The 27,085-nt window shown below is 36.4% G+C and overlaps 1 protein-coding gene across 2 annotated transcripts in view; it reads left to right on the plus strand.

Moving 5' to 3' along the window:
- Nucleotides 1-27,085, plus strand: part of LOC140159029 (A-kinase anchor protein 13-like) — a 186,997-nt gene that overhangs the window by 95,514 nt on the left and 64,398 nt on the right. For both annotated transcript variants that reach the window (XM_072182352.1, XM_072182353.1), the window contains one exon: nt 21,804-21,987. In XM_072182352.1, coding sequence (XP_072038453.1) covers nt 21,804-21,987 — 184 coding nt within the window. The remainder of the gene's footprint in view (nt 1-21,803; nt 21,988-27,085) is intronic.

The following is a 27,085-nucleotide window of genomic DNA, read 5'->3' on the forward strand; positions in this document are numbered from 1 at the left end:
GGATCTTTATAGTGACCGACCAATGGATTATTTTTAGACAATTCCCAGAACATTGACCAGTTTATTATCTTATCCACACCACTCCACGCCAAACATAAATTCTGCCAGTCACATTTCCCCAATATAAAATTTTTTTAAAGTAAAATTTTAATTTTAATTTATTAAAGTTTGGCGGAGGCGGGGTTCGAACTCACGGCGGCGGACTGCTTTGGACACACATGAACCCAGTGCCTTAGACCACTCGACCACTTATCTTGTTGGAATTCATTTGAAACTTATTTGAAGATATAATCGCAACTTCAACATAGGCCTACCACGTGACAAGCAAAGGCAGAAAACGTACCATATTTTGGAATTTTATTTACCTAAAAACATTTATGTGTATTATTAGCGCTCAATTATTGTTAACTGCGTGTTTTATACAAAAAAAATTAACAATAAAACTGATAATTGGGCGTCTATATGGACAATACATTATATCGATTTTGACACGTGCTTGTGTCTCAGTACATTTCCATGGTCAGTAAAATACTATAGAGGAAAACCTACCATTTTCTTGTATACACGTTCGATGTTTTTATCAATTACATAAAATTCCATTTTAGACCCCAAATGTTTTTTCAGGAAATAAAAGATTAGATTACCATAAAAACGAAACAGTAATCTTTTGCGGGTCTAATGTAATATTCACATAGGATTTTAACGTTTTTTCTATCCTTATTCTTGCTCAATTAAAAAAATATTTTGGCGTATATAAAATTGAAATAAAATTCTCTGCTTCTTAAACGACATCAAATGTGCCACAATTGGGTATCACGAATCGTTATATATGATGTGCAGTTAATATTCATATTTTCTTTTATACAGAGGATGCTTCAGTTTTGACAGGAAAAATATTTTCTTGAAAACCCTCTCACTCGGTTATTTTAAAAAGGTAACCACGCTTCCCTAGAATGTGCAATAAATTAGCATTAAAATTTTTCTTATTCTAATAGCAAGCGTTTCTAGAATATATTTTGGCGAAATGTGGTGTGTATCTTATCTGTCATTCTGTAATTGTTCTACGATGAGACATGCTTTTACCTGGACCTGAGGGTGGCATATGAAGGGCACATGTGATCCCAATCGCATTCATCATAGAAGTAGTGATCTAACAGGAATAATTGACCACAGTGATGGGTCTACACTATTTTTGAATGTATTGCCCTGCATTCTGCAATATATATTATAAGCAGGTTGCACTCATCACCTCTGTAAGTGTGCAATCATAGATTGAATACGATACCACTCTTTTCAAAGACACTAATCTTACAGGTGCGGGTGAAATACACATCATGTACCATGGACGTGAAATTTCTATAGAATTACGTTCCAGGTCTTTAGTCTTGTTCTTTGATAATCTATGGCGCAATGCAGAGGAACAGCATCTAGTACAGGGCAATACATTCAAAAATAATGTAGACACATTGTTATGGTAATTAATTCTGTTACATCACTACCGCAATTTGGCAAATAGGCATAAGCTGCAAGTAGTCCTTATGTGATCAACAATCCACCACAGCTGCATCCTACCACAAAACACAACACATCCCCAGTGACCACTCTGCCCATCTCAGGTGAACACCGTTTTCGAACAGGACCGGTTTTCATTCTGAATGTAATTTCACTTTCAGTAGAGTTGACATGTATATGAAATGAAAGAGGGACTACAAAGTAGTCTACTTGGCGAAAGTGAATTGAAAATTGTGCTACTCAATTATACTTAAAGAGTCCTGTTGATCAGGTCCAATGACCACTGACGCTACACCTCAGGTCTGGATATTGGATGGGTCTTAATTTGAAACTTCAAAGAAGAAATTTTTATATTTCTTTTGTAGCATGCTAAGGAAAGAAATACAATTCAAGGAAAAAATAATCTGTTAGTATGATTAGACGAAACATTGTTGTTGCAATCTATCAATTTATCGTAGCAGTGGCTGATATTAATAGAAATAAAACTTGTTAGTTTCATTACTGTGACAGATAGTTCCCATTGGTCATCTCAGTGATATTTTTAGATGCATATATTAATAACTGGTCTATTATCTAGTGGACTGGTGTATCGTAATTCACTAACAGTGCTATGAATGATTGGTTGACTGTCACACTGGGGAAATGGTGTTGACTTAGCAGTATATGGATCCATCACTGGATGGTGGATGTCCGCAGTAGAATACAACACCTTCCCATGATGCATTGCTGAAATTGTGCTGATATCTTACACTTCTCACAATGCATTTCTTCCCTGTACTGATTGACCTTTACGGTAAATCCCATAAGCCTTTGCGAGTACACCTGAGAACTCGTCATTTGATGTCACACCGACTAATGCAATGCGCAGAAACAATGTTCGATAAATGATGTGCGCATCGGTACAGATCGGCGTGACGTCAAATGACGAGTTCTCAGGTGTACTCGCAAAGGCTTATGGGATTTACCGAAAAGGTCAATTTGCTATCCAGTGCAACATGGGCCAAGCTCTGCTAATCAAGGTATTTTTTGTCACTATCGACCCATGTTGCACTGAATAGCAAATCGGTACAAGAAAAAAATGAATTGTGGGAAGTGTAAGATATTTTCTGGATGTCAGGTTAAAGGAAACAAAGATCAACAGACAAGATAGTTATAGTAAAGTAAATTGATCAATTATTTGATGGTTTGGTCGGGGTACAGAGGCAAAGTCTATGCCCCATCTACACACTGATGACCAGTGGTTCAACCGTGTGTTTGTCATGACCCGCATTGTTATGGGACGTTAATCAGCCAATCAACGTTATTGTTTAATTCATGCGGTTTGACTCGTATGCGCTCAACTCAACTGCGTATACCTCGGAAGAATTAAAAAATTACTGTAGTATATAGCTTTGGAAGTTTGACAAGTCTTTGGTATATGACCTTTCTGTAAATCTCAAAAGCCTTTGGGATTGGATCCCTTGAAACCCAGATGTACGCATCTTCACTGGACAATTCTACACAATTCAACATGTGACGTGGAGCATATCAATCATACGTCAGTCATCACAGGTGTAATTGCAAAGCGTTTGAGGCTTTTGGGATTTACCAAAAAGGTCAATTGGAGATGTGTCATTTAGTGTTTCAATTTGAAATGTTCGTAATTTTATTTTCATTAGTTTTTATGTCCCCTTCACAGTTCATGATAAAACACATTAGATGATGGGAAAATCAAATGTAATTTTGTGTGCAGTGTATTTTTTAAATTAGTTGTTGTATATTACTCAAAACAAGTTTCAGATGATATTAAATTGTAATGAGCTAATTAGTTAGTTAGTTATTTAAGTAGGAATGAATCTGGTTTACCCCATGCACCCCGTGTTTTAGGGTTAGGTTAGGGTTGTAATTAGGGTTAGACTTATAATTAGGGTGGGTTATAATTAGGGTTAGGGTTATAATTAGGGTTGGTTAGGGTTAAACTTGTGCACAGGGTATACCAGAATTATTCCAAAAGATTGATAAAAGCAAATTGTTAAATTGCTATTGCTATAAATTCCAATGTCAATTAAAGGGCAGCTTTGAAAAAAATACAGTTTAAAAAGTTTGATCTTGATATTGAACCAAAACGGTTGTCTTCAGGTGTAACTGTTGAGCCAAGAAGGCGGTGTAGAATTCTTTTTAAAAGTGCTCAACCACAAACATTGTCCTTTTTTTTCAATCCGCTTGACCAAGTAACAGTTGAATATGAAACTTTTTGGAAGGAATTTACTGATGTATGTAATAATAAAATAATAAGTTTCCAAAGGCCTATCCAGTTCGGTCAGGAGTTCATCGTGAATTGAAATGTTAAGTTACATCTATTGAAGGATTGTTTATCCAGGTACGCTGGCAGGGGCTGTTTATTTGCTACTTTCCTTATCTGATTTGTGTGTGGTTAGAATTTGTCAACCTCATTTTCCCCCCTTCACTACTTTTTATCCTTATTCCTAAATATTTGTGAACATTATTGTTCAAGTTCAGAGACGTTTAGAAATTGTACTTTTTTTTGTTCAAAAAAGTGCCTTGTGATAGAAGTGTACCTGCATATATTACCAGGGAGGTGCTATTCAGCTTGTAGTCCTAAGGTAACCAGCCTTTGAAAGAATTTTTCAGACTTGTGTAACAAATTGCATTCATTCGTTTGTTCATTCATTCATTTGTTTGTTTGTTTATTTATTTACAGGTGAAATACATAGCTCAGTGGTAGCCCATGTAGCTGGAGCATCCCTTAAAATATACATCAACAAATTCACAAAACAATAAGGCACAGTCATGATAAATTAAAAACATTATACATATTAAAAATTTTTTTTTTAAAAGAGGCAATTTTGCACTAGAAATTTGAATTGGAAAGGGTAAATTTTGGAAGCGGCAAAATACATTTCAATACGGACAGAAAATGACAGTTTAGAAATGACTGTCAAATATGACATCAACAATCAATAGAAAAATCTATTTCTTATTTGATGAACAGCTGATAAATTACATGCATATTTGAATCATTCCAAAATAATAATAATAAAAAAAAGCTTTTATTTTATAATTTGACATAATGAAGTACATCTTTTGCCCTTGGATTTTGACACATGCCTTTGCATGCATGATTATTCCAATTGATATGCTGCCAATTTGTTAAGACAAATAGCGTATATGTTACAGGCAGACTGTCAGTATCGGTCAATCAGCAGGGAGATATCTTTCTCCCTTTCTTTCTTGCGCACTCTCTTTCTGTTACTCAATCCTTTACCTGAGTTTATCTTGTGTTAGTTATGGAACAGTTGATGTTGCTATTGAGATGTATGCCAGAGGAGGATAATTTATATAGCTGCCTTCTGATAAGTATTACAACTTAATGAACAAACATGCCCAGTCTCGAACTCAATGATGCTGCCAATTTGTTAAGACAAATAGCAGATATATTACCAGCCGACTGTCAGTATCGGTCAATCAGCAGTGAGATATCTTTCTCTTTCTCCGTTTCTTTCTTGCGCACTCTCTTTCTGTTACTCAATCCTTTACCTGAGTTATCTTGTGTTAGTTATGGAACAGTTGATGTTGCTATTGAGATGTGTATGCCAGAGGAGGATAATTTATATAGCTGCCTTCTGATAAGTATTACAACTTAATGAACAAACATGCCCAGTCTTGAACTCAATGATTTGTGCTGAATAATACTGCTATCAGCATTTGATGCTTATCTGAAGAGTAGTGATCGAAAATTTATGTTAACTTGAAATTCGCTTTTCAATAGAGGTAGCCTGTTTGAAAGAATTCATTTATAGCATTTTGCAGGTGAGTTCTGTAAAATAGCTGCCTTATAATAAGTATTACAACTTACAGAACAAACATGCCCAGTCTTTAACTCAATGATTTGTGCTGTATACTGCTGTCAGCATTTGATGCTTATGTGAAGTGATAGAAAATTTATGTTAACTTGAAATTCGCTTTTCAATAGAGGTAGCCTGTTTGAAAGAATTCATATACCGTATTGTTTGTAATAAACGCTCCCCTCTAATAAACGCCCCCCTCCAATTTTTGTGTGAAAAATTTACAAAAATGCAAACATTTCCATGCCATATCGTGTAGGTAAGCTTAAAACTTGCATCAGTAATGTCAGTCACGATCGGTAAATTGCATGGAAAAAACCTATTTGGACTCAACTCCCATCCATTCATTGCCTATAATTATGGTAAAATTTCACTAATTCCATGCACTTACAGGTGTAATTTTGTTGTATTTCCACTAAATTGTAATTTTCAGTGTAGCGCCGCCATACCATCTTGTATGGTCGTAAATCCCTCCTTTTAGCAGGAGCACCATCGGGAAATTGAACCCGATTTTTAAGCTTTTTTCACTGACAATTCACTTCCAATAAACGCCCCCTTTTGGAAAAATGCAACGCCCCCGGGGCGTTTATTACAAACAATACGGTATAGCATTTTGCAGGTGAGTTCGGTTGAGAAATGCTTCGTTGTTTGCCTATCAACATCATTCTAGTACATGATTGGTCCATTAAGTGAGTGTGTATCAGTGCATAGGTGCTCTATCATGAGTGCCTGCTTTTTATGCACTCAAGATTGTGCTCTGACAAGTTCTTATGAACATTTACTTTACTACTCCACTTAATAAGGCACTTAAGTACACAGCAGCTATCGTCTTCATGTCATCACAAAGTATTCACAGCGCAAATCTCTGCTTGTTGCTTGCGCATCACCAAGCTGCTTAGCGGATTTATTGAATACAATAAGCCTTAGCTGACATTTAATAAAAGTAACATCCTCGAAGAGAAAACTTTGAAAAGGAAGAAAAATACTGTATCGGTTTTCACACGGAAAAGGCCACCAATGGCTTGTGAGTTGGCCATTACCGATGAAATCATGCAGCCGAAGCAGCGCACCTTTTGCACCACAGTCTATTAACACTACTGTGTGCCTAGGTATAAAGCTGTAAAAAGTATATAGTTCCATACAGAATAGGTCAATGACTTTCCTCTCAGGTAAAAGTCAGTCAGTGCAAGTCTTTCTGCCTCTGTGAGCTGGGACAATAAGCAAAGGAGTTGGTTTATTTTATGTGAGCGTCGTTCTCTTTCTGCTACAGTTGATGCGTTTGGACGGTCAGCGTTTGTTTCTCCAGGCTGAGTGACTTACTTTTATGTATGTGACACACGGTTTGGATAAGAAATGACTAGCTGAGAAGGATTTTTTGTTATCAAAGCTAACCGACCGGTGGATGCATAATTGGAATAATATAACACTTGAACAAGTCCAAGTAACCAGAACAAGGTGGGCAGGCCGAGCCACCGTCAAGGACTGGCACGCTACAATTTGGGTTTTGTTACCCATCGCTGAATTTGATATGTTTGGATAAATTTCATGCAATACACACCATGTTAGATGGAATATGGAACATAATCCTCACGGTTCAGGTAAATAAGTTGTGATTATCATCATTGATTGATATTTTTTCGACAAAGTTGAAATCTAATTACAATTTAGGATCAAAAGATTTGATTTTGAGTGTTTGGGCATGAGGATTGCATAGCCTCATGCATGCGTCATTATCATGTAGTTTTTCATCAGAAATTTGTAAATGTCACGGCTCAAATCGATTGTGTGGAAAATGTGTTTTTTGATATCAAGGACAATGCAGTAATGGATCGCTACAAGTGGTAAACAATTTGGTGTATCAGTGACTGTCTTTGGTGTTGTTTTGTTGTGTTTGTTGTTGATGTTGTTGTTGTTGTTGTTGTTGTTGTTGTTGTTGTTGTTGTTGTTGTTGTTGTTGTTGTTGGTGTTGCAAGATGAGGTTAGTGTGGATAATAGTCTTTGATAAAATAAAGTACTGTAAAATAATTTATTCAGGAAATATTTTAAGTTTTGCAGTACGAATAACAAACAGGCAAAACATTTGTGTGTGTTTTTAATACCGGATATGAAAAACTAAAACCAAAAAAACGCGACCCTATTTTTTCAGATTTTAGGGTCAGCCAAAAAGACAATACAAATCTTCTTTTTTTTTAGGCCTTATATATAATACATTGTTTCATGCATTCAATTTTATAAATATTGTTGCAAATTACTATTATTTCTTATTATATTTATAGAATTATGATTAATATATTCATTGTATGATGACTGATGAATAAAATATGAATCAATTAGATGATTAGCACAACATCCTCACTACTTGAAAGTAGACATGTTACCTGCATAAATTATATTTTAATTGCTAGTACTATTGGAAAGCAGCAATTTGATGCAGCAAAGCTTCGAACATCAATGATCACTTTTGAACATCATTGTGGGTATGACATGGTCTCAGATTTGAAGCAGGTTTCACTGCCAAAGTGTGTAAAAATTCACTCCAGAGTGAAAATAGCTATGTTTAATTTCTAAGGTGTCTTTTCTAGGGTAAAATTGTTTGTAGAACATGATTTTTTTGTCAAACGTGTGCATCGTACATCGTTTTGCTACAAAATGTTGATTTGTGGCCGATTTTGCCCGAAAAATGCACTTTTTGGGTGACAAAAATTTTCACATGCCAACTTTGTATACTCATAGAGTCTACAATATACATGTACATAGATATGGCCCTTTAAAATGTTAACATATCAGCTGAGGGTACTATTTGATGGATTCAGGTATTTGTTTTGTGATTGACTTAATCATTTGCGTGCCAGAATCATTCAAATATGACATGCCTCGTGACAATTGACATGCCAAAATAAGCTGTTTTCGGCAAAAAAATTTATTTGAAAAATCATAACTCTTGATAGGAAGGTGCTACAGTGATGGTTGACCTACCAGTCTATGCAGTATTGAATGGGCTTTCATTTGATACCTAACTTTGTTCATTTTAACTAAGGGATAAACTTGCAAAATGTAAAAATGTTTCCCCTACCCCTTAAAATTTTGATGTGTGTAAAAATTCCCGCCATTTATAAAAATCGGGATTACAAGAAAACTACAAGAGCTATAGGCTTGAAAAACTAATCAGTTATGCACAGTATAAGTTCCTACTTTATACTTGGGTATAACATTAATATCTTTCCATTCCTTCTCAATTTTCTTTTCTAATTTTTTTAACAATTTGTGACATCTGTAAATTGCGTAAAATTTGGCATTTCGAAAAATCGCACAAAAAAAATATGAGGGCGACATGTTTAAAAAACTAATCAGTTATTCCCATGATACAGTACTACAGGGATAAAGTACCGAACTTGTGCTAAAATGCATATTTTTTGAGTTCTAATTTTTTTAACAAATTGACTCGCCACCCCATTTTTGAGCAAAATCGGGAACAATTAGTACCTGTAATATTGCGCAATCATGTGACCTATATTCAATGTGTGTGCACCAATTAGATGTCAGACTTGCACTACAACGAGAGCATGTTTTAGGCGAGTTACAATATGGGCGAAGTTAGGTAAAGGCGAGTTAAAAGGCGAAGTTACCCCCACAGAGTCAGGCTATTTTAGATATTCCCATGGGTAACACTATGAAGTCCCAGTGGCGAGTTACAGTAACACTATGAAGTCCCGGTGGCGAGTTACAGCAACACTATGAAGTCCCAGTGGCGAGTTACAGTAACACTATGAAGACCCAGTGGCGAGTTACAGTAACACTATGAAGTCCCAGTGGCGAGTTACAGTAACATAATGAAGTCCCGGTGGCGAGTTACAGCAACACTATGAAGTCCCAGTGGCGAGTTACAGTAACACTATGATGAAGTCCCAACAGTGAATTAAAAATGTCACAGTGTATTAAGTACTGTTTTTTTAAAGCTGCTAGTCCAAAATCAGTTTTCATTTATCATATATTTCTCTCGGGCTTGCAATGATCTTGGGAATTAAAGGCAGTGCTACTCTCGCCTGTGCATAGGCTGCCTCTTCTTCTAGTATAAATAAAATCCGAAAAAGTTATACAAATAAAAGTCATAAAACTTTTTTAAACACATTTTTTTAAAAACACAACACAAAGGGGCACAACACATAATCAGTCAATTGATTGATTACTCAACTATTTTATGTACCATGAAAAATATAAACAAAATGTGATAAACAAGCAACCACTAATATAAAAGAAACCTAATCATATCTCACTACTCATGAAATAAAAAATCATACAAATACATTTTCATCAACATCAGTGGCGGTCACTGTGCATTCTACTGATACTGAAATCATTTTGTTTTTACCATCAAAAACTAGTTAGGACATACTGCACACACAGAAAAAAAAATCAAATTGTATGTGCCAAAGTCAAAACACATAATGCCTAGGCAAATTTGTACAGTATTAATGGTATTTGTAATAACTATTGATTGCAGTATTTAAAATCAAGGCTGATATCTATTTATATGATAATATATAATATGGAACAGATATGAGTCAAAGAATACATTAATGGTATCAATTTTTTAAAATAATCATTTTTTTAATTTTGACCAAAACTGCATTTTTGGTTCAAAATCTTGGACTTTCCGGAAATTCCAACTCGCCGCACAGACTTTCCTGAAATTCACAACTCGCCGCGTGGACTTTCCGGAAATTCACAACTCGCCGCGTGGACTTTCCGGAAATTCACAACTCGCCGCGTGGACTTTCCGGAAATTCACAACTCGCCGTGTGGACTTTCCGGAAAACACTGCAGGGGGTAACTCGCCATTTTAACTCGCCGCGTGGACTTTCCGGAAAACACTGCAGGGGGTAACTCGCCATTTTAACTCGCCTTTTTCTAACTTGCCTATTTTTTAACTCGCCAATAACCTGTTCTCCACTACAACATGATGTGAGCCTTGCAGAGCCTTTATAAGTGTGCCAATAGAGTTCAAATATGTTGTGATGATGTTGTCACTTATGGATCTCATATTTTTATTTCCGTCAAAAGCATATGCCTCTATTGTAATGCTCATATCAGGAAAACAATGACAGATTTTGCATTTCTGACTTCAGAAAAACTAATCAGATATTCCCATGATACAGTACTACTGGATATAGTATCAAACTTGTGCTAAAATGCATATTTTTTAAGTTCTAATTTTTTTATCAAATTGACTTGCCACCCCATTTTTGAGCAAAATCGGGAACAATTAGTACCTGTAATATTGCGCAATCATGTGACCTATATTCAATGTGTGTGCACCAGTCAGATGTCAGACTTGCACTACAACATGATGTGAGCCTTGCAGAGCCTTTATAAGTGTGCCAAATGAGTTCAAATATGTTGTGATGATGTTGTCACTTATGGATCTCATATTTTATTTCTGTCAAAAGCATATGCCTCTACTGTAATGCTCATATCAGGAAAATAATGACAGATTGTGCATTTCTGACTTCAGAAATGAATTCTGCACAAAATTTCAGTCTAGAAAACATATTTAAAACAATATTTTTTGAAACTTTATATTTTGCCATTTTTGGCAGTCAAACCTGCTACAAATCTGAAACCGTGTCGTATGTGTGCAGACCTGTAGCAGGATTTCTTTTTCATTAGGGATGCAGATTTTACAAATGCAGACCTTTTCAAAAGAAATCTTCATTCTGGCTTCTAGAAGTAGAAGCAGACCTTTACCCCCTCTACAATGAATTTTGGTGCTTATATTTTATTTCTCAAAAAGTTCATGATTTGAAGTATATTTTTCTAAAAATTTTGACATTTGTGGCCTAATGTTGCTTTCTTTACAGACAAAGCATACTTTTTCCAATTTATGTGGGTGGCATTAGCGCCAATTTGGCTTGAAATGATGGGGGGGGGGGGGCAATTGACCTGAATTGTTAAGAAGTGGCTGAAAAGAACAAAAATGGGTAATTTTGTCAAAATGTGGGACACCCCCCCATGGTTTGATGCCTATGGTGGGAGGGTGTGTGTGTTTTGTGTTAAAGAACTGGCATATAAAAACAAAGAGAATTTTCCTTTTATTCAACAAAGTCATTGACCCTTATTTTTCAAGCAATGGATAGATTACAGTTTGATGTAAGAATACAAGGCCCGAAGAACAACAAAAATGGACACCATTTGTGTAGCTTCTCCAAAGGAATTCATCACTTCTTGTTCCATGTGTTATCACCTGTAGTAACATTATCTTGCGAAAAAGAGAAAAGTTAAAAGCAAAAACGGAGCATAGCTCAATCACTATGAACCACTATGTCTTGTGGCTTGGTTCAAAACATCTATTCAGCCACCATAAAGTTAGTACTTTGCCTCAAGTTTTGGAGCATGAGTTTTTATACACCAATTCATTCAAAGTTCAAATGTGAATGTACTAAACTTATTAGCTTCAGAACTGTGTCTTCGTAGATGATCATGTTTAAGATCTTACTGAGCCTGACTTTAGATGCGGCGAGGGAGGCACTTGATCAGCTGTATTCTTGGTGAGGTTTTTGTCAGTGTGAGTTTGACACCTTCTTTGTGATAAATAGTATTCTGTGGAAAGTCAATTATTTAATGATCTATTAGCAGGTGATATGGAATATCTGAGTGAAATTCTTTGAAAAGATGATGTCTCAAGAAGAAATGAAATGATGGACATATTGTAATGATGTTGTTGAAGATGAAAGATGGCAGCCAGCAACCTTGCCTCTGGTTCTTGATGGTATTTGGATTTCCCACGACAGCATCGTCTTTCTGAATATTTGTCAAGGGTGCATGTTTTGTATAGTTTTTTTTTTTTTTATTCATTAGTAAATGGTTTCCTGTTATCAGCTTTCTTTGTCAGTTATGGATTCATCATGTGTGGGTGATGACAACAACAAAATGACAGACTGTTGCAAAATGCATTACATCTAGAAACACATAGCTCTATTCGCTGTCGAAATGACGTAATTAATCGGATTAACTACCATACCATTATAGATGAATACAATTTTTGACTATATCGCCCTGCACTACAACATTCACACGGTACCTATGCATTGAACCATATCATTCTGATCACTCGCACCTGTAAGAAAAAGAAAAGAGTGGTATTGTATCCAAGCTGTGATTGCAGACATACACAGGTGATGAGTGCAACCTGCTTGTAGTGCAGGGTGATATAGTTAAAATTGTATTCATCTATTGCTATGGTAATTAATCCGATTTATTACGTCGCTTCGACAGCGAATAGTCAAAAATATGAAGAACTATATTTGCACTAGAATAAAAAAATCCCATGTACCTACAACAGTACTGTTTTTGAAAATATAATAAAGGAAATACAATACAATACAATACAATACAATACGACCAAGCATATAGCTATTAGCTACGCCCTCCACTCCAAGCACCACAACGCTGCCGCTTTCCAAAAACACATATAATAATAATAATACAATATACATTGGCAATCTACATGATAAACAAAATAATTTCCAGACGAGCAAAAAATGAAACGGACAAATGAGTTTTAAATTGGTTTTGAAGATGAAAATGCCAACATTCATATCAGATCCTAGAAAATTCTGTATTAGATTGATTTCTAAACTTCTCTGTAAACATGGTAAATGCCAAACGTTTGTTCAAAAATGAGCAGGCTGTACTATTGCACTTTATGGAGTTTTCTCTCAAAAGGGCAATATTATTGCATTACACTCTGTTCTGATCAGAAAGAATTTGATCCATCCTTTTATCTATCAGGACTATGTTATAAGGTTGAAAAACATGTCCAATCAATACCAGGGCATTTTACAAAAAAAGGTAGTGACAAGATTCCATGTCACAAAAATCGCTCAAAAACAGAAATAACGCAAGTGTGGTTTAATGTCCAGCAGCTTGACCAGAGAGGACATTGCCTATAAGCATTACAAAGTATTGCCTCTGAGTGGAATTAACATAATTTGGACATAAATAGCCAACATTGTCATTAGAACATTTCACCCACACTCACTTGATTTCTGTGGTCAGACACCATGACTTTCTATAGGGATCTATTGCATGCAGTTTTCCACTTCGCCCACACAGGATGATAAGAGTTTCATCAACCACAAATCCAGTATGAACTTAGGCAAAATAAAAAAGGTTTGTCTCAAAGCTTGCACTGCAATGCACGCAAGCATTTGTAAAATCATACGATTTGAAAAAAAAAATTAGTTTTTTTTTCACACCACTCGTGAGCTTTGTTACAAACCTTTTTTTTTGGCATTATATGATCATGTTTTAAGGAAGAGAAAAACTTGCAGAACAAAAGTAAACTACAGAACAAAGTTTTGTTTTTTGCAGGTAACAAGTCATCATGGTAACCTAATGGGTGATTCACTCATGAGTGCAAGGTTGTGGGTTCGAATCCTGTCAGGGTTAATTCAGTGTTATTGGGCAAGACACTTTTTAGCTTGCTCCACTCCACCCAGAGGTAAAATGGGAAGCTGTAAGAGTGTTTACCGGTGCATCATCTGTTTAGTCAGAGATAAGACAACTTGTTTTTCTGCTAGCACCTCAAAATATGTTGTTTTTAACTTGAGCCATTTAATACACTATGTTATGAAATCAGTCTTGCCTGTTATTTATCTTTGATCAGATTGCAGTTAGATGAACCATGTATTTCATGTGTCGTTGACATTTTTCAGGATATCATTTCAGGTTCACAACTGTCTTTCGAGACACGAAATGGCAAAAAGCATCAATTTTTAATCAAAATGACACGGTAGAACACCAATAAAGATGATAACGTGATTTTGAAATAATGTTTCCTGCAAGTTCTAAAAATATATCCAAACAAAATATGTATGTTTTGATTGCAGTTTTTCATAATGGTATTAGATAACTGATTTAGATAGGGACGGAGAGATTTGTAGTTATATCTGCAAAAAGAGCATTTTTAATCAAAAAAACAAAATTATACATATTTACCCCAAGGCATGAAACAAATTAATTTCTGTTGTAATATTTGTTCTTTCCTGTCATCTCTTTATCTCAGTAACACAAATGATTAGGCAGGTCCATCCTCATGGAGGGCGTTTTGCTTTAATAGCAAACAGCTCTTGAACAAAAATTTTGGGAAATCTGTCATAGCTGCCTCAAGGATTCCAATCCTTAAGTTTGTCCTCAATTTAAGGGGTACTACACCCCTCGATAAATTTGTGTCTATTTTTGCATTTTTCTCAAAAACTAATAACACAGTGGTAAAAGTTATGTATATTATAGGGGCAAGGAATCCAATTACTACACTGGAATTTCAGTGACCCAAGACAAGTGGTTTGTTATTTATGACCAGAAATGAGGTACCACTAGGATGTACTTCGTTTCCTATCATATATACTGAACCGCTTGTCTTGAGTCACTGAAATGTCAGTGTAGTAATTGGATTTCTTGCCCCAATAATATACATAACTTTTGTTACCATTGTGTAAATATTTTTGAGAAAAATGCAAAAATAGTCACAAATTTACCACAGGGGTGTAGTACCCCCTTAAAAGACAAATTCAGAAAATATTCCGAAATGTGCAATCAAAACAGATGATTTTGCCTCTCACGTACATATAAAGTAAACAACAACCAAGTAAATACGACAACAAAACAAGAAGATGATAACCGGGATGATAATAGTTATCAGTTGGAATTGTCCCTCCATTATTAATATGATAGAACATCAGCCCTCTACAGGTTTATGTAGTGGGTGATATCGTGTTGGCTTATCCAAACTTTAAAGGTGTGAAGGTGTGGGAGGAAGAAAGCCTGTATAAATATTACAAAGCCAAATTTACATCCATATCTTTAAACATGAATATCATCATCTGATATGTACACATAACAACATGACAGTCTACGACAATGACCTTTGACCTACTTTCCAGGTAGTAGCCTTCTCCCACTTCATGTAAAGTTTATTTTTCATTTTACAGTCTATGATTCAAGACAAATCAGCGTGAGTGTATAATTCTTGTATGCTAGACATATTGGCTGGTGCTATTGTTGTGTTTGGAATATAAACCGTGGATCAAGCTGAAATCAAAGTATCGCTTTCTTAAACTGTGAAGTGGAAACCAGGACAACAGGATTGTTGTAGTCCTCCGTCCGAATTTGCATATTTAGGTGTGGATATTAGGTGTTATCATTATAGCCACAGCCTCCTTATAGATGTAGGGTACTGTGTCAGGAGTTTTTGATTTGAGTATTTCTGGATTGAAATAATCTCAAGTACTTGGAATTTGGGAATTGGATATTAGAGAGAGACACTGAGACAGTCTGTAACGATGAAATCCTTCCTTCAAATAACCGTTGGATTTGAATAATATTGGCTTTGCATCAATTGATGTGTAATTTGGTGAAAACGGTAAGAACATTGCTTTAAAGAGTTTATGGTGAAGTAGTTTCAATAATTGTTAGATTTCACTACAGTAAACACATCTACATTTATTATACATCATAATGTATTCATTGATTTTAGAGTATTGATAATAGTAACTAGAGTGGATGTGGCTCAAGAGCCATAAATATCAGGTTAACCTCAATGACCCTCTGAATTTTTAACATTTAAAAAAAAATATTTATACCCATTGGGTGAAACTTCAATATGACCTCTATATGACACCAACCCATTGAGGCAGCTGTTTCAGGTGCCCATCTATGCAGCGTCTTTAACCCTAACGCAACTAGGTCTCACTAAAGCTCACTATTAAAACCACTCTGCGTGCATGCATTCCACGTGACTTGATGGCGCTTAATCAGCCCAAGTCATATATACCCAGGGAATCGCTGGCGGGCCAACGTCACCTGTGTGGCTACATGCTGGGGATCTTCTGTGGCATGCGAGGGGTCCCAGGCTCGAATCCCGGGGGTGCCAAGTGACTTTTCTCCTCATCTTCTCTCCTTTTTCATTTCTTCTTTCCCTTCCGATAGCAAAAAAACCACGGGTAGGGTTAGGGTTAAGGGTGTGCATGTGTACTTCATCGCTTTGAGTGAACGCTAGATATTTTACAAGCTGCGCTGCAATGAAATATGCGATGATGTCACTGCCACATCAGGGTTCCAACCTTGAATAACAAGTAATTTATTTAGCATCTATAACATTTTTTTTCTTTTCAATTTTTATACAAACGCAATTGCACCCAAAAGACGCAATTGCTGTCGTGAATACCTCAATCACGTTTTCCTCCGGTGCCTACCTTATGGAGTTGACTTATGCGCTCTGCTGATTGCTAAAGAGCTTTGGTTTTGGGCAGGTTTTGCAAACCTTGAGGTCTTGGGCTAAATTCCCGGATGGGTTATTTAACCTATCTTCTTACTGAAGGTAATATCAATCGTAGAAATTTAAATTTGTTCCCATTAAAGCTTTTTTTTTCATTTGGCTTAGAAATATATACAATTAAGAATTTGTGAAAGTATTCAATTTTTTTCTGTTTGCACAACCCACACACAGAATCAAGGCAAATCTGGATAGATCACCGTGCCATATTGGATAATAAGAATGCTTTTCACCCAAATCCAGGAAGAATTCCTGATTTTGAAAGATGGTGCCTGGCAAGAGAAAGCCAATAATACCTGTGAAAGAACTGAGTGGGAGTATGCAGTAGGGTAATTTAGAAAATTTCAATGTCTTGTTTGTTGATCTACAGTTTTTAGCTGTAAAATACTGCTCCTGTTGATAATTCCTTGGGTGTTTCTGTTTAAGGGCACACTCCACTAGATTAACCTCCCACATAATGTAAAGGTTGTTTTTTGTTCACAAGTTGACAAAATATCCAATGTTTTGATTACATTAAATCACATGAATAGTAAAGTTGATAAAAGACTACATTTTTGTCTCGTCTGAACTTGTTCAGTAATGTAATCACTATGTCTGTGTTTATGACATTTTGATTTAAAAAGTTGTGAAAAAAATGGCCTCAAGTTGAAAATTAAAATCCCAATTCTAACCAAATTTGTAATGTTTATGTGATATGAAATCATTTATTGCTGATGTCGAAGGTCATATACTGAGGTCAAAGGTTATTTGGTTTCAACTTGTAAAATAGGCTGAAAATGTCAAATTGGTCTCATGTGAACAGCTGAAGTTCAATTCCAACCAGTTTTAGGTAATGGGAACCTTTCTGTACAGGCCAAAGGTCATTTGAGGTTCAGCTTGTAATGTAAAAGAGGGTGAAAAGACTAAAACTTGTTTCACATGAACAGTTTCTAACTTCAACCAAATATGGGATACAACACATTTGTTGTGTTAAAGGTCGTATACTGAGGTCAACTGTCATTTGAGGTCAACTCGTACTGTAGGCTGTACTGTAGGTTGAACTTCCTACAAGTTGATCTCCAATTACCTTGAGTTCATGTGGTGATGTCACCATAATATGATGATACCCATATTGCATTCAAAAATATGAGACAAACTTTCACTTTCAGCCTGCAATTTGAGTTGACCTCAAATAACCTTTGACCTTAGTATATGACAAATGTGTGAAGTTCCCATATTGTACCCATGAGCCAAGTTTGGTTGAAATTAGAAACTGTTCATGCGAACAAAACTGCGAGAATGGATTCTTGATGCGCAGCCTGATATTACGATATTAAGCAAGTGCAGACAAATTTGTAGACGTGTCACATGGCTGTCGATATCCTTCCTGGCCCGGAGGGAAGATTTAAGACAAAGTAGTCCCAATAAAGCTATATGGTTCTATAACCTTATTCCGTAGCATAATGTTCTCATTTTTGTTCAGGCATTTTGCGGCTAACGCTATCGATTAGTGAAATCTGTATAAACACTTTGATGTTGTCATCTCCAGCCATGGGACAGAGAGAAAGTGCACGGGTATGAAAGTCAATGAGCTTTATGTGAACAAAATGGTGTTTTGATGTTGTATTGGTATGTTCACAGACTTTTCATGATATTAAAGAAAATAGGTGCAGATGTGGTGTTATTGGGTTGCTGGTAACTTGTTGCTATGTACCAATCCTGTCATTGGTGTGATGAAGAGTGACATTTATTTGTTAGCTGAACTTGAAACTTGGAAATAAATGCTCTAAACTTGCAGTTCTTGAGTTAAGGCCACAAATATATCTAAATATATAACAAAAGTTTCAGGCATTTTCCCCAGGGAAATCATGCAAAAGTGGTGGAAATGACACCCCTTATATCAAGCCTTTAGAGAACCCATACCATTTCTCTTGTGTGTCAGCTTTATTTTTATTCTCAATATTTGAGTGCAAACACCACTAGGTTATGCTCCCTCCAGCCCACCTTAAAGTCTGAGTGATATCTTAACCCCCTGGACACTACTAGTACTGGTCATCTAACAGCATTTCTGATTGGTTGATAACTTGAAATGCTCATTTCACTTGCCAATCATGACTAAGCTTTAACTATTTATGTGGTCAAACTTTCATTTGCAGATGATCTTTTATTACCCTCCTTGATTGGTTCAAAATTGGACACAATATTCATTTTGGCCAATCGGCAGGTAGTTTTCGTAGGGTTAAGAATCCAACACAGAGAAGCAATTCTCAAGCAAATTAAATCCTTTGAGCTGATGTAATATTTTATTAACATGGAATAACATGCAAGCTTTGAAAAGCTGCGGCGGCAACAGCATCCAGGATAGTACATTAATCCATTCAGTGCCAAGGAAGTAAGGCACATTTTGCTGGTCAATAACACCGATTGTACGTTGTACACTGCAGCGAGCTCAGGCATCAAAAATAACTATGCAATTACTGGCATTTGTTGAAACTTGATCCATCCTTGCCACTCTCTAGTCATAGATGAGATCGTCCTTCATCCCATGTGAGGCTGGTCTGCTGTGAGTTTGAAGGGGAGCCTGAAACTCTATCCTATCTCAAGAGCCTCTTTGGAGGAATAAAAAAACTTGCAAAAACATATTTCCTGCCACGTAACCTAAATAATTTCAAAGGATATCATTGTAACTTTCAGTATTATAATCTTTGATGGATACTGAACATCTAGCTATACTTTTTGTACAGCCACAGTGAAGATAGAACTAGCTGTCAGTGTATTATAATGTTATCCTTTTGGTGCAGCGAAAATGGCTACTGTGTGTTTTTTGAATTTCAAACCATACGATCAAAATTGCAAATCTCTGAGGTACATGTAGTGTTCTCTGATGCAGTAATTCTTAGAACCCTTGAAGGGACTAATGACAAACATTTGATAGATTAATTGATCTCTATCATGAAATAATCCATGAATTCAGCAGTCTTGCACTTGCAATAATTAGTTTTTTTGAATACGAATGAAATCTTGATTTTAGTATTCTTCAGACTTAAATGTAAGCCTGTCATTTAGTGTGAGGGGAATCTTAAGCTGGAAATAATATGAATATTATATGTATAACTTTACAAATTAGGTAACAAATGTGAATTTTCATATGATGTGGGTATTTTGGTCCCAAATTCTACATGTTGTTTTTGGTTCTGCCAAGTGAATCAACTGTATTACTCCTCTCCCATCCCCCATCAGCAGGTACATCCGTCTCCAGAGTATCTACAAAATATCTGGGCATGACTATATTTTGAATCCCCAGCCAATCATCTGATTCTGAAAGAAGAAATAATAATGAAAATAACGATGTATAAGTAATTGCAATTGGGAGTGATCACCCGAACTTTCTTCTCAGCTATAATTTACCTGTTAACTTGGGATTGCTCAAAAGCTTTCACGTTCAACATGTTCAAATCAATTCCCATTTGCACACACTGCATGGGAACTTTTTTTCTTTCATTCATAATTCATGGTTTTTACTTGAATGTCTCACATTCAAAGTAAGTCCCATTTGTGCACCGATGGGAAGAAATAGCCTACAATGCACTTTATGACATTACTTCACGTTTCACTTGCCCCTGCCCATGGCAGGCAGCAAGTTAAAGTACCGTAATTGGGTTTTCACCCATTATTGCTAAGAGGTGTCTGAGAGCCATAAGATCTAATCCACGCAAATGTGATGATGAAGTTGAGTTGCCTGCAAAAATGTCTGCTTAAGGTTGCCGACAAGAGCACAGTTGACACCCAAGTTTATATTCAAAATCAATATCTAGCTTATTTACATAAGTAGAAACCGGAATGTCAGGTTTATGAGGTAATGTTCCATGCACACATTGTGTGTTTGCTCAGCGTGTTACTGCTGTTTACTTATGTCTTTTTTTCCCCAACATTGTTGAATCACAAATAAGTCACATGGGATGATATGCATAGTCTATGTGATAATCAAATTCTCTAGACTCGTGCAACAAGTAAATATTCTCTGCATGTGGGTTGGGTGTGTACATTTTAATCACCTCCAAATGGGGACGTATTAGTGCGATACCCTACATTCCAACTGAGGACGTCTCGGGAAACAGACTGTCCCCTTTTCATAAATATGTGCAATGAGCTGCAATTAATACGCAAATAAAATATTCAGAATGTGTTCACTATCGGTGATAAAAAAAAAAGTGCTTTGTTGATTGGTTAAATGTCAAAAGAATTGTGTATAATTTGTCTAACATACCCGGGTAACCAGTCAAAGTCAGGAAGTAACAATTATTGAGATTATAAAATGGATAGAAACAGGTTTCCAGTCTTGAGTGCAGGTCAAAAACAGTGATGGCGCTGTTTGTGGGCTCATACCATGAAGTGGATGGCTGCCCTTATAGATTGGAGCATAATATTAAAACTTTCATAAAATACTTTGTAGCTCAAATAATGCGGAAAAGGCCTTGACTGCTTCTCACCTTTAATTATAGAATCCTGACTAATAAACATCAGGTACTAAGTTCAATGCCAAGTAAACATTAGGTATTAAAGTTTGATGCCTGCTCAGGGAATAGGCAGAGAAGTATGTTTTCATAAACTTCACATGAAAAGTAGTGTTACACTTTTTTTTTAACTAAAAGGCAATTTGATAAACTAAAACTCTCAATAAGACAATTGAAGCTCGATAAATTTGCACTGCGTATTGTCACAAAACAATTTAATTTCCGTTATTTGTATCCATTTAATTGACAAAAGGTAGAGTTTCAATAATGGCACTATTTCTATTGACTTTTCTTTCCAACACGCCAGTAATGAACACTGTGCATAGCTTCTTAACCCATCACACTGCAGTGAGCACATTTCAAATGAAGCGGGAAAGCCCTTTGGAGTAGCGAATAGCACAATTAGTTTTTCAAATCTTGCCCAAATCAAGTCGTATGGAATGAGTGAGGTATCAAAATGTGCAGAAGAAATTTTCCGTTCCATTGACCTTATTGATTAACAAATCATATTTTATTTTAAAGAAATTACTTCTAAAGTGTAATGATACGTTTGTGAGCAGTATACTTATCTAAGATCATGAAAATTAATTGAATTGTTTCTATATGTTTTTTTTCTCACAGATCCACCCCCTAGAGAAACTCTTCTACATTTTGCAGCCAGACTTGGATTAAGTCAATTTGCGCAACAATTACTGGACAAAGCTGGAAGTGATGTGGCGCTTCGCCTACCCAACAAGAACGGTGAGCTGGCCTCGGACCTAGCAAGGGCAAGAGGACTGGAGGATTTAGCTGACAGGATGCTTGAGTAAGTATAGCACACATCGACATCGTCTGGTAAATAATTACCTTTTACAGTAGAGAAAATAAAATCAACTCCAGGCTCCAGGGATCGATACATGTGTATGTGCATTGTGCAATGCACGATTTGATATTCAGACGATAAATCTTTGGATACCGGGGTAGAAAATGATGAATATCTCCCGTAATTTTTTGATTCTAAAGAAGCCAATTACAAGGCTTGCACTTGCATGTATGTGTTGAAAGAATATGATAGTCGTTAGTTTGCGTATTGAGAAAGAACCGTGCGTTTTGAACTAAAAAATTGACAAAAATTCTGATTTTATATGTGCCGAACAAAAAAAAAGACAGCTGCCCTCATTCGTATACACTCGGGTCACAGAAGATACACGGTTCTATAGCGCAGCGTAGGCCACTAGTGGAGGCAGTCTAAAAGCAGATGACGTCATGACGTTTACCATGCCCACTGACATCTACAGAGGTCAGTCACAAGGCTATTGTCAATAGCCTTAGTCCAATGTCCCTCGGCCAATTATGCGTCTCAAAACTATTAAACAGGTTGGATTCAACCTACCATCATGGTGATTTCTGCCATGAAGATATCGGAGTGATGACACTGTGTAGCACATCTAGATGAAACAGGTGGGGGAGGTGTCTAATCAATATTTTGCTAGCTTTCCTAAGTTGCCACCATTCCCAGGGAAGGCAAAGCAACTTACCTGGATGTTACACAGTAACCTTGAAAAACATGGAATGCAAGATGGTTGGAAGTGCATAGTAATATCAAACCAAGAACATCCATCTTATATTCAAATGTTGAGATAAGTTAAGATATCGTGAAGTTACTCCTACTCCAAAATCTAGTTCCTGTAGCCTGGATGGATGTGAATACTTCCATCAGAGGCAATTCATCAGAGCTAGATACCTTTTTACATTATCTCATACATTTTCTAGGGACGCGTATCAAGGTACGCATTCTCATCCTCATGCATGGGTTTGAAAATGTGCTAGCTGTTTAACAAGACTTATGGGGATGGTAGAAGAGACCCTCTGGAATAATGCATGATGGGATACACTTGAATAGTGCATGCTGGGATATATGATGCGTGGTCCTGTAACTGCTTCCCCATTGACTCACCATACATAAATGTCCTCAAAATGTCATATTCTTGACATATTCTCAGCACTTCCAAACATATTAAATTGTCTACAAGTTTAAGGTCAGACGAAGATAGCAAGTGTAAGGAAGACCACAGAATCTGATAAAATTTTTACGGGAAATTGCCAAAATCACTGCACAAGCAATATAGCTCATGTCAGCTCAAAAAATAGCTTGGTGTTTCAAATAGAACACATGTTTGAAAGCATAGTAAAATCTTCTTGAAAAGCCAGATACTGCTCATTTTTGACAGACAATCAAATAGCCAGGATTAAGTTAGGACTAAACATCAGTGATGTAGCATCATGGGGGGGGGCATGAGCATCCCCATCGATCTGAAAATTTAGAAAATTCCATAGGAAAAAATGGCTTGTGCCCCCACAATACGACCCGGTGCCCCCAATTATGCCCCCCCCCCCATATGATGACCAACGCTACGCCACTGCTAAACATGAAGAGTTTAATTGTTTGTTTTTAAATCATTTCCGATGTATTTCATTGAGTAACATGCAACTTTTCCATTTCTTAAATATAGTCATTCCATCACTTTTACTTCATGGTATGACCTTTTAACAGAAGCAAGATCTTGTGTGCTCTTTAATTCCCTAATGTTTTAAAATTCATAAAATTACAAGCGTAATATGATCTGTAAGAATAATATTTAATCAATCAAGAAAAAAAATGTAATGAAAACATGAGAAATGGGACATACAGAAACTTAATCTTATCATAGCCATGCTTACCATCGTATTCACCATCTTTAAAGGGCAAATGAAAAGTCAAGCTCGTCTCCTGTCATAGCGAGTCAATTTTATCATGTCCATTAACAGAGAACATTTTATAGTATTTTTCACCTGGTTGGGTTTATTCTTGTCGAATTCTCATTATTTTTGTCTAGAATTCCGAAGCAACGTGTAGTTTAAAATTATATTGCTCAGGTGGTGTTAAATCAAGCGTTAGAAGTTGTGCGTATAATTTTAAACTGCTAAACTGTCATGGAGGGAAAATGATGAACACCAGAAGAATTTAAATCTGTGCAGGCTTGTGTTGCTAAAAGGAGTAGTTAAATGTTAAGAAAACAGTTCAACGAAAGAGATATAAATGGTCTTGAGGGGGAAAAAAGGTTGATGAAATTTAACTGAATTTGCAGTGGCGACCGACAAGCTGAATTGATTTGTGAATGTTATCTTACCCAGCTTGGAATTGGCATTATAGGCTAGACAGTGTCAGCATTATGTACATTTTGACACAAATTGCCATAGCAATTGACTTAATTTGGGTAATTATTTAAATTGATTAATGGAACGACCTGTAAAATTGTTTCCACCATTGCAAGCAAAGGGTTAATTTCTATGGCAGTGATATCTACAGGTGTATATATTTATACAAATTTATCTGAAATTTAAAAGAAAATTCCAAATCAGTATAAAGTGCAGTAGTTTGGAGGCTCAGAGTCAGCGGGTAATTCAATATCAGATCATTATTTAGTTATTGTTTTTGAAAAACACCGCAAAGGCCAAAGTTGGTAGTATACTACTAGCAAGCATCTTGGAGGAGGAAAAGGCAGTGACTGTCTTTTTGGATGCAGGAGAGCATTAAATAGCTCTTCTGGAGATATTTAAGCCTATTAGCTATTGTATATAGCTATATAGTAGCTATTGAGCCTAGTTAGAGCATTTACAATAGAATATAAGGAGAGACTGGTCAACTAAGGAGAGCTAAAAATCACACTCCTATACCAGATTTAAGGAGAGCAGTAGAGAGCGATTGCTCTCGCTCTCCTCAAAAGGCATTCCCTGAAAAGGTAGGGTATCATTAATGCGAGTGGGATAGCAGCAGTCATGTTGTTTGTCCATTTTTAGACATTTAACTAAAAAACAGCCAAAATAGACACCGAAAATCATTGATATACTGAAAATGCAACCCGTGTTTGCGACACATCTCTGTATGATCATTAGTGGCATATGGTCATTGTGTTTTGTGTACTGTGGTTTTCAGTACCTGTCACCCATCTCCCATCATGTTTCAACTGCAAATATTAAACTGTATCATTCAATAAATCCATCAGAAAGCTTGATGGCGGTTAATAACATTACTCTGCACGGCCACTGGTAGTCACCAACCTCATTTGGTTCTCCTGGACCTGTCGCCCACAATTAACATGCATTACTGTGCATTACCCTACTTCATCTCCCATCACCCTGAGTCGTGTGTGCTTAGAAGCAACACTACAAAACTAATATTGCTCCTTTAAAACAAACTAGGAGACGAGTGAAACCTGTTTGAATAACATGTGTAACAAGTCGAGACCAAGTGCTTACACTATACGCTCTCGACAACCTGTCCGTATTCGTGCACACAATGTTGAAACACGACTCGTCACACGAGGAATACGCATCCACTACACCTGGGAACACACCTGCGTTATTAGATAAGGCTAGGAAACTTGGTAAAGGTCACCAAATAGCAAACAAATTGCAGCGATTTGATCATCAAGTAAGATAAAAAAAATGCCGGTAGCAGGGCACTAGCAGATGGATGTGAATGATACTAAGGGAAGCAATAAATTTGGCGGTATCGCTACACCCGGATGATAGGACCGGCGTTTTTTGCCTCGTTTTAAATTAATTCAAGCCCCAGACGGGAATTGAGTTAAAGCGGGGATTGCCAAGAAGCGTTATCAAATATTTGTGCATAGATAGTCAAGTTTAAGTGGCTTGCCGACGGGTCTCCCCGAAGACAGGCACCCGTTATTTCAGGACGTGTGTTAAACATCTAGCCTTTAAGGGAATTACTCATGTTAAAAAATTGATTGGTCGTTTATTTGATAGGGGTCGTTGTTAATTGCATTCCGGGGCACACAGTTGAAAGTAATGCCTGTGTTCCTTAACAGTAGTATGAATATCATAAATGTTTGATGAGGCTAGGTTGGTCATCTTACAAGAAAGTGGCAGTGTAGATAATAGTGATACCTGTGAATTCTACAGAATTAGGGATAGAAGGAAATTTAATCTAATTTGAAATGATGAAAGTAATATGAGCAGTTTGAAACTAAGGAAATTGGATTTTGAACAAAAAAAGAAAGGATAACAGGTTTACTGACTGTGATATCCTTATGTATTAGTAAATTGTAAGCCTCATAAACAAATTATTGAATTTTGAAGTTGTTAGTAAAATGCTACCCTCAAAATTTGTTCTTGTCCAAGCAACTCATTAATAGGCACATGCCACATATGCTTATTAACAAATTTTTACGGTACATTGTATATCTGAAAGAAGAAAAGAGAAGGAAACCTTATTCTGAAGCCGATTGGTACAGGGAAGAATATTAATACTATAAATAGAAGACTAGAAGTACCGTATAAGAAATCTGTCAACCTTGCACCTAAACCTGTTTATCTAGAACTATTTGTGTGCAGATCTGTATCATGTCCCACTGTTCATTCATTATAGAGGAATGAAAAATGCTGCGTCGCGATGTAACGGAATCATAGGGCCAGTAGGTGGAATCATGATAGCCTTGCTGTGAACACAGGAGAGTGAGACAAGTTACGAGCGCGGCGGTGGGTAGCAAACAGTCCATATTGTGTTGCTGAAAACGAATACCTCAAGTTTATAAATGGGTATAGGATACGCGAGTGCATGCGTGGTCAGTTAGTTGATACGAAAACGTGTTGATCAAGTCGAGTGGATTTCTTACTTTCTTTGATTGTGTGTGGATGTTTGGACTGTTCTTTAAATGGTAATCAGCTGAAAGTTGAGATGGTTGACCAAGTTAATCAAGGATTGGTTGCACAAAATGCAAAGTCAGTGTTGTTTTTAAGGTTATTTTATTCAAACCTGATGAATTACGTAAACAGATAGTAAAAATATTGATTTGGTAATAGGAAATATTAATAGTAAATTGAAGTCCTAGATAAATGTAATATTATATTTCTTTCTGTTG

Source organism: Amphiura filiformis, chromosome 8, assembly GCF_039555335.1.
Source record: "Amphiura filiformis chromosome 8, Afil_fr2py, whole genome shotgun sequence".
Lineage (NCBI taxonomy): Eukaryota > Metazoa > Echinodermata > Ophiuroidea > Amphilepidida > Amphiuridae > Amphiura > Amphiura filiformis.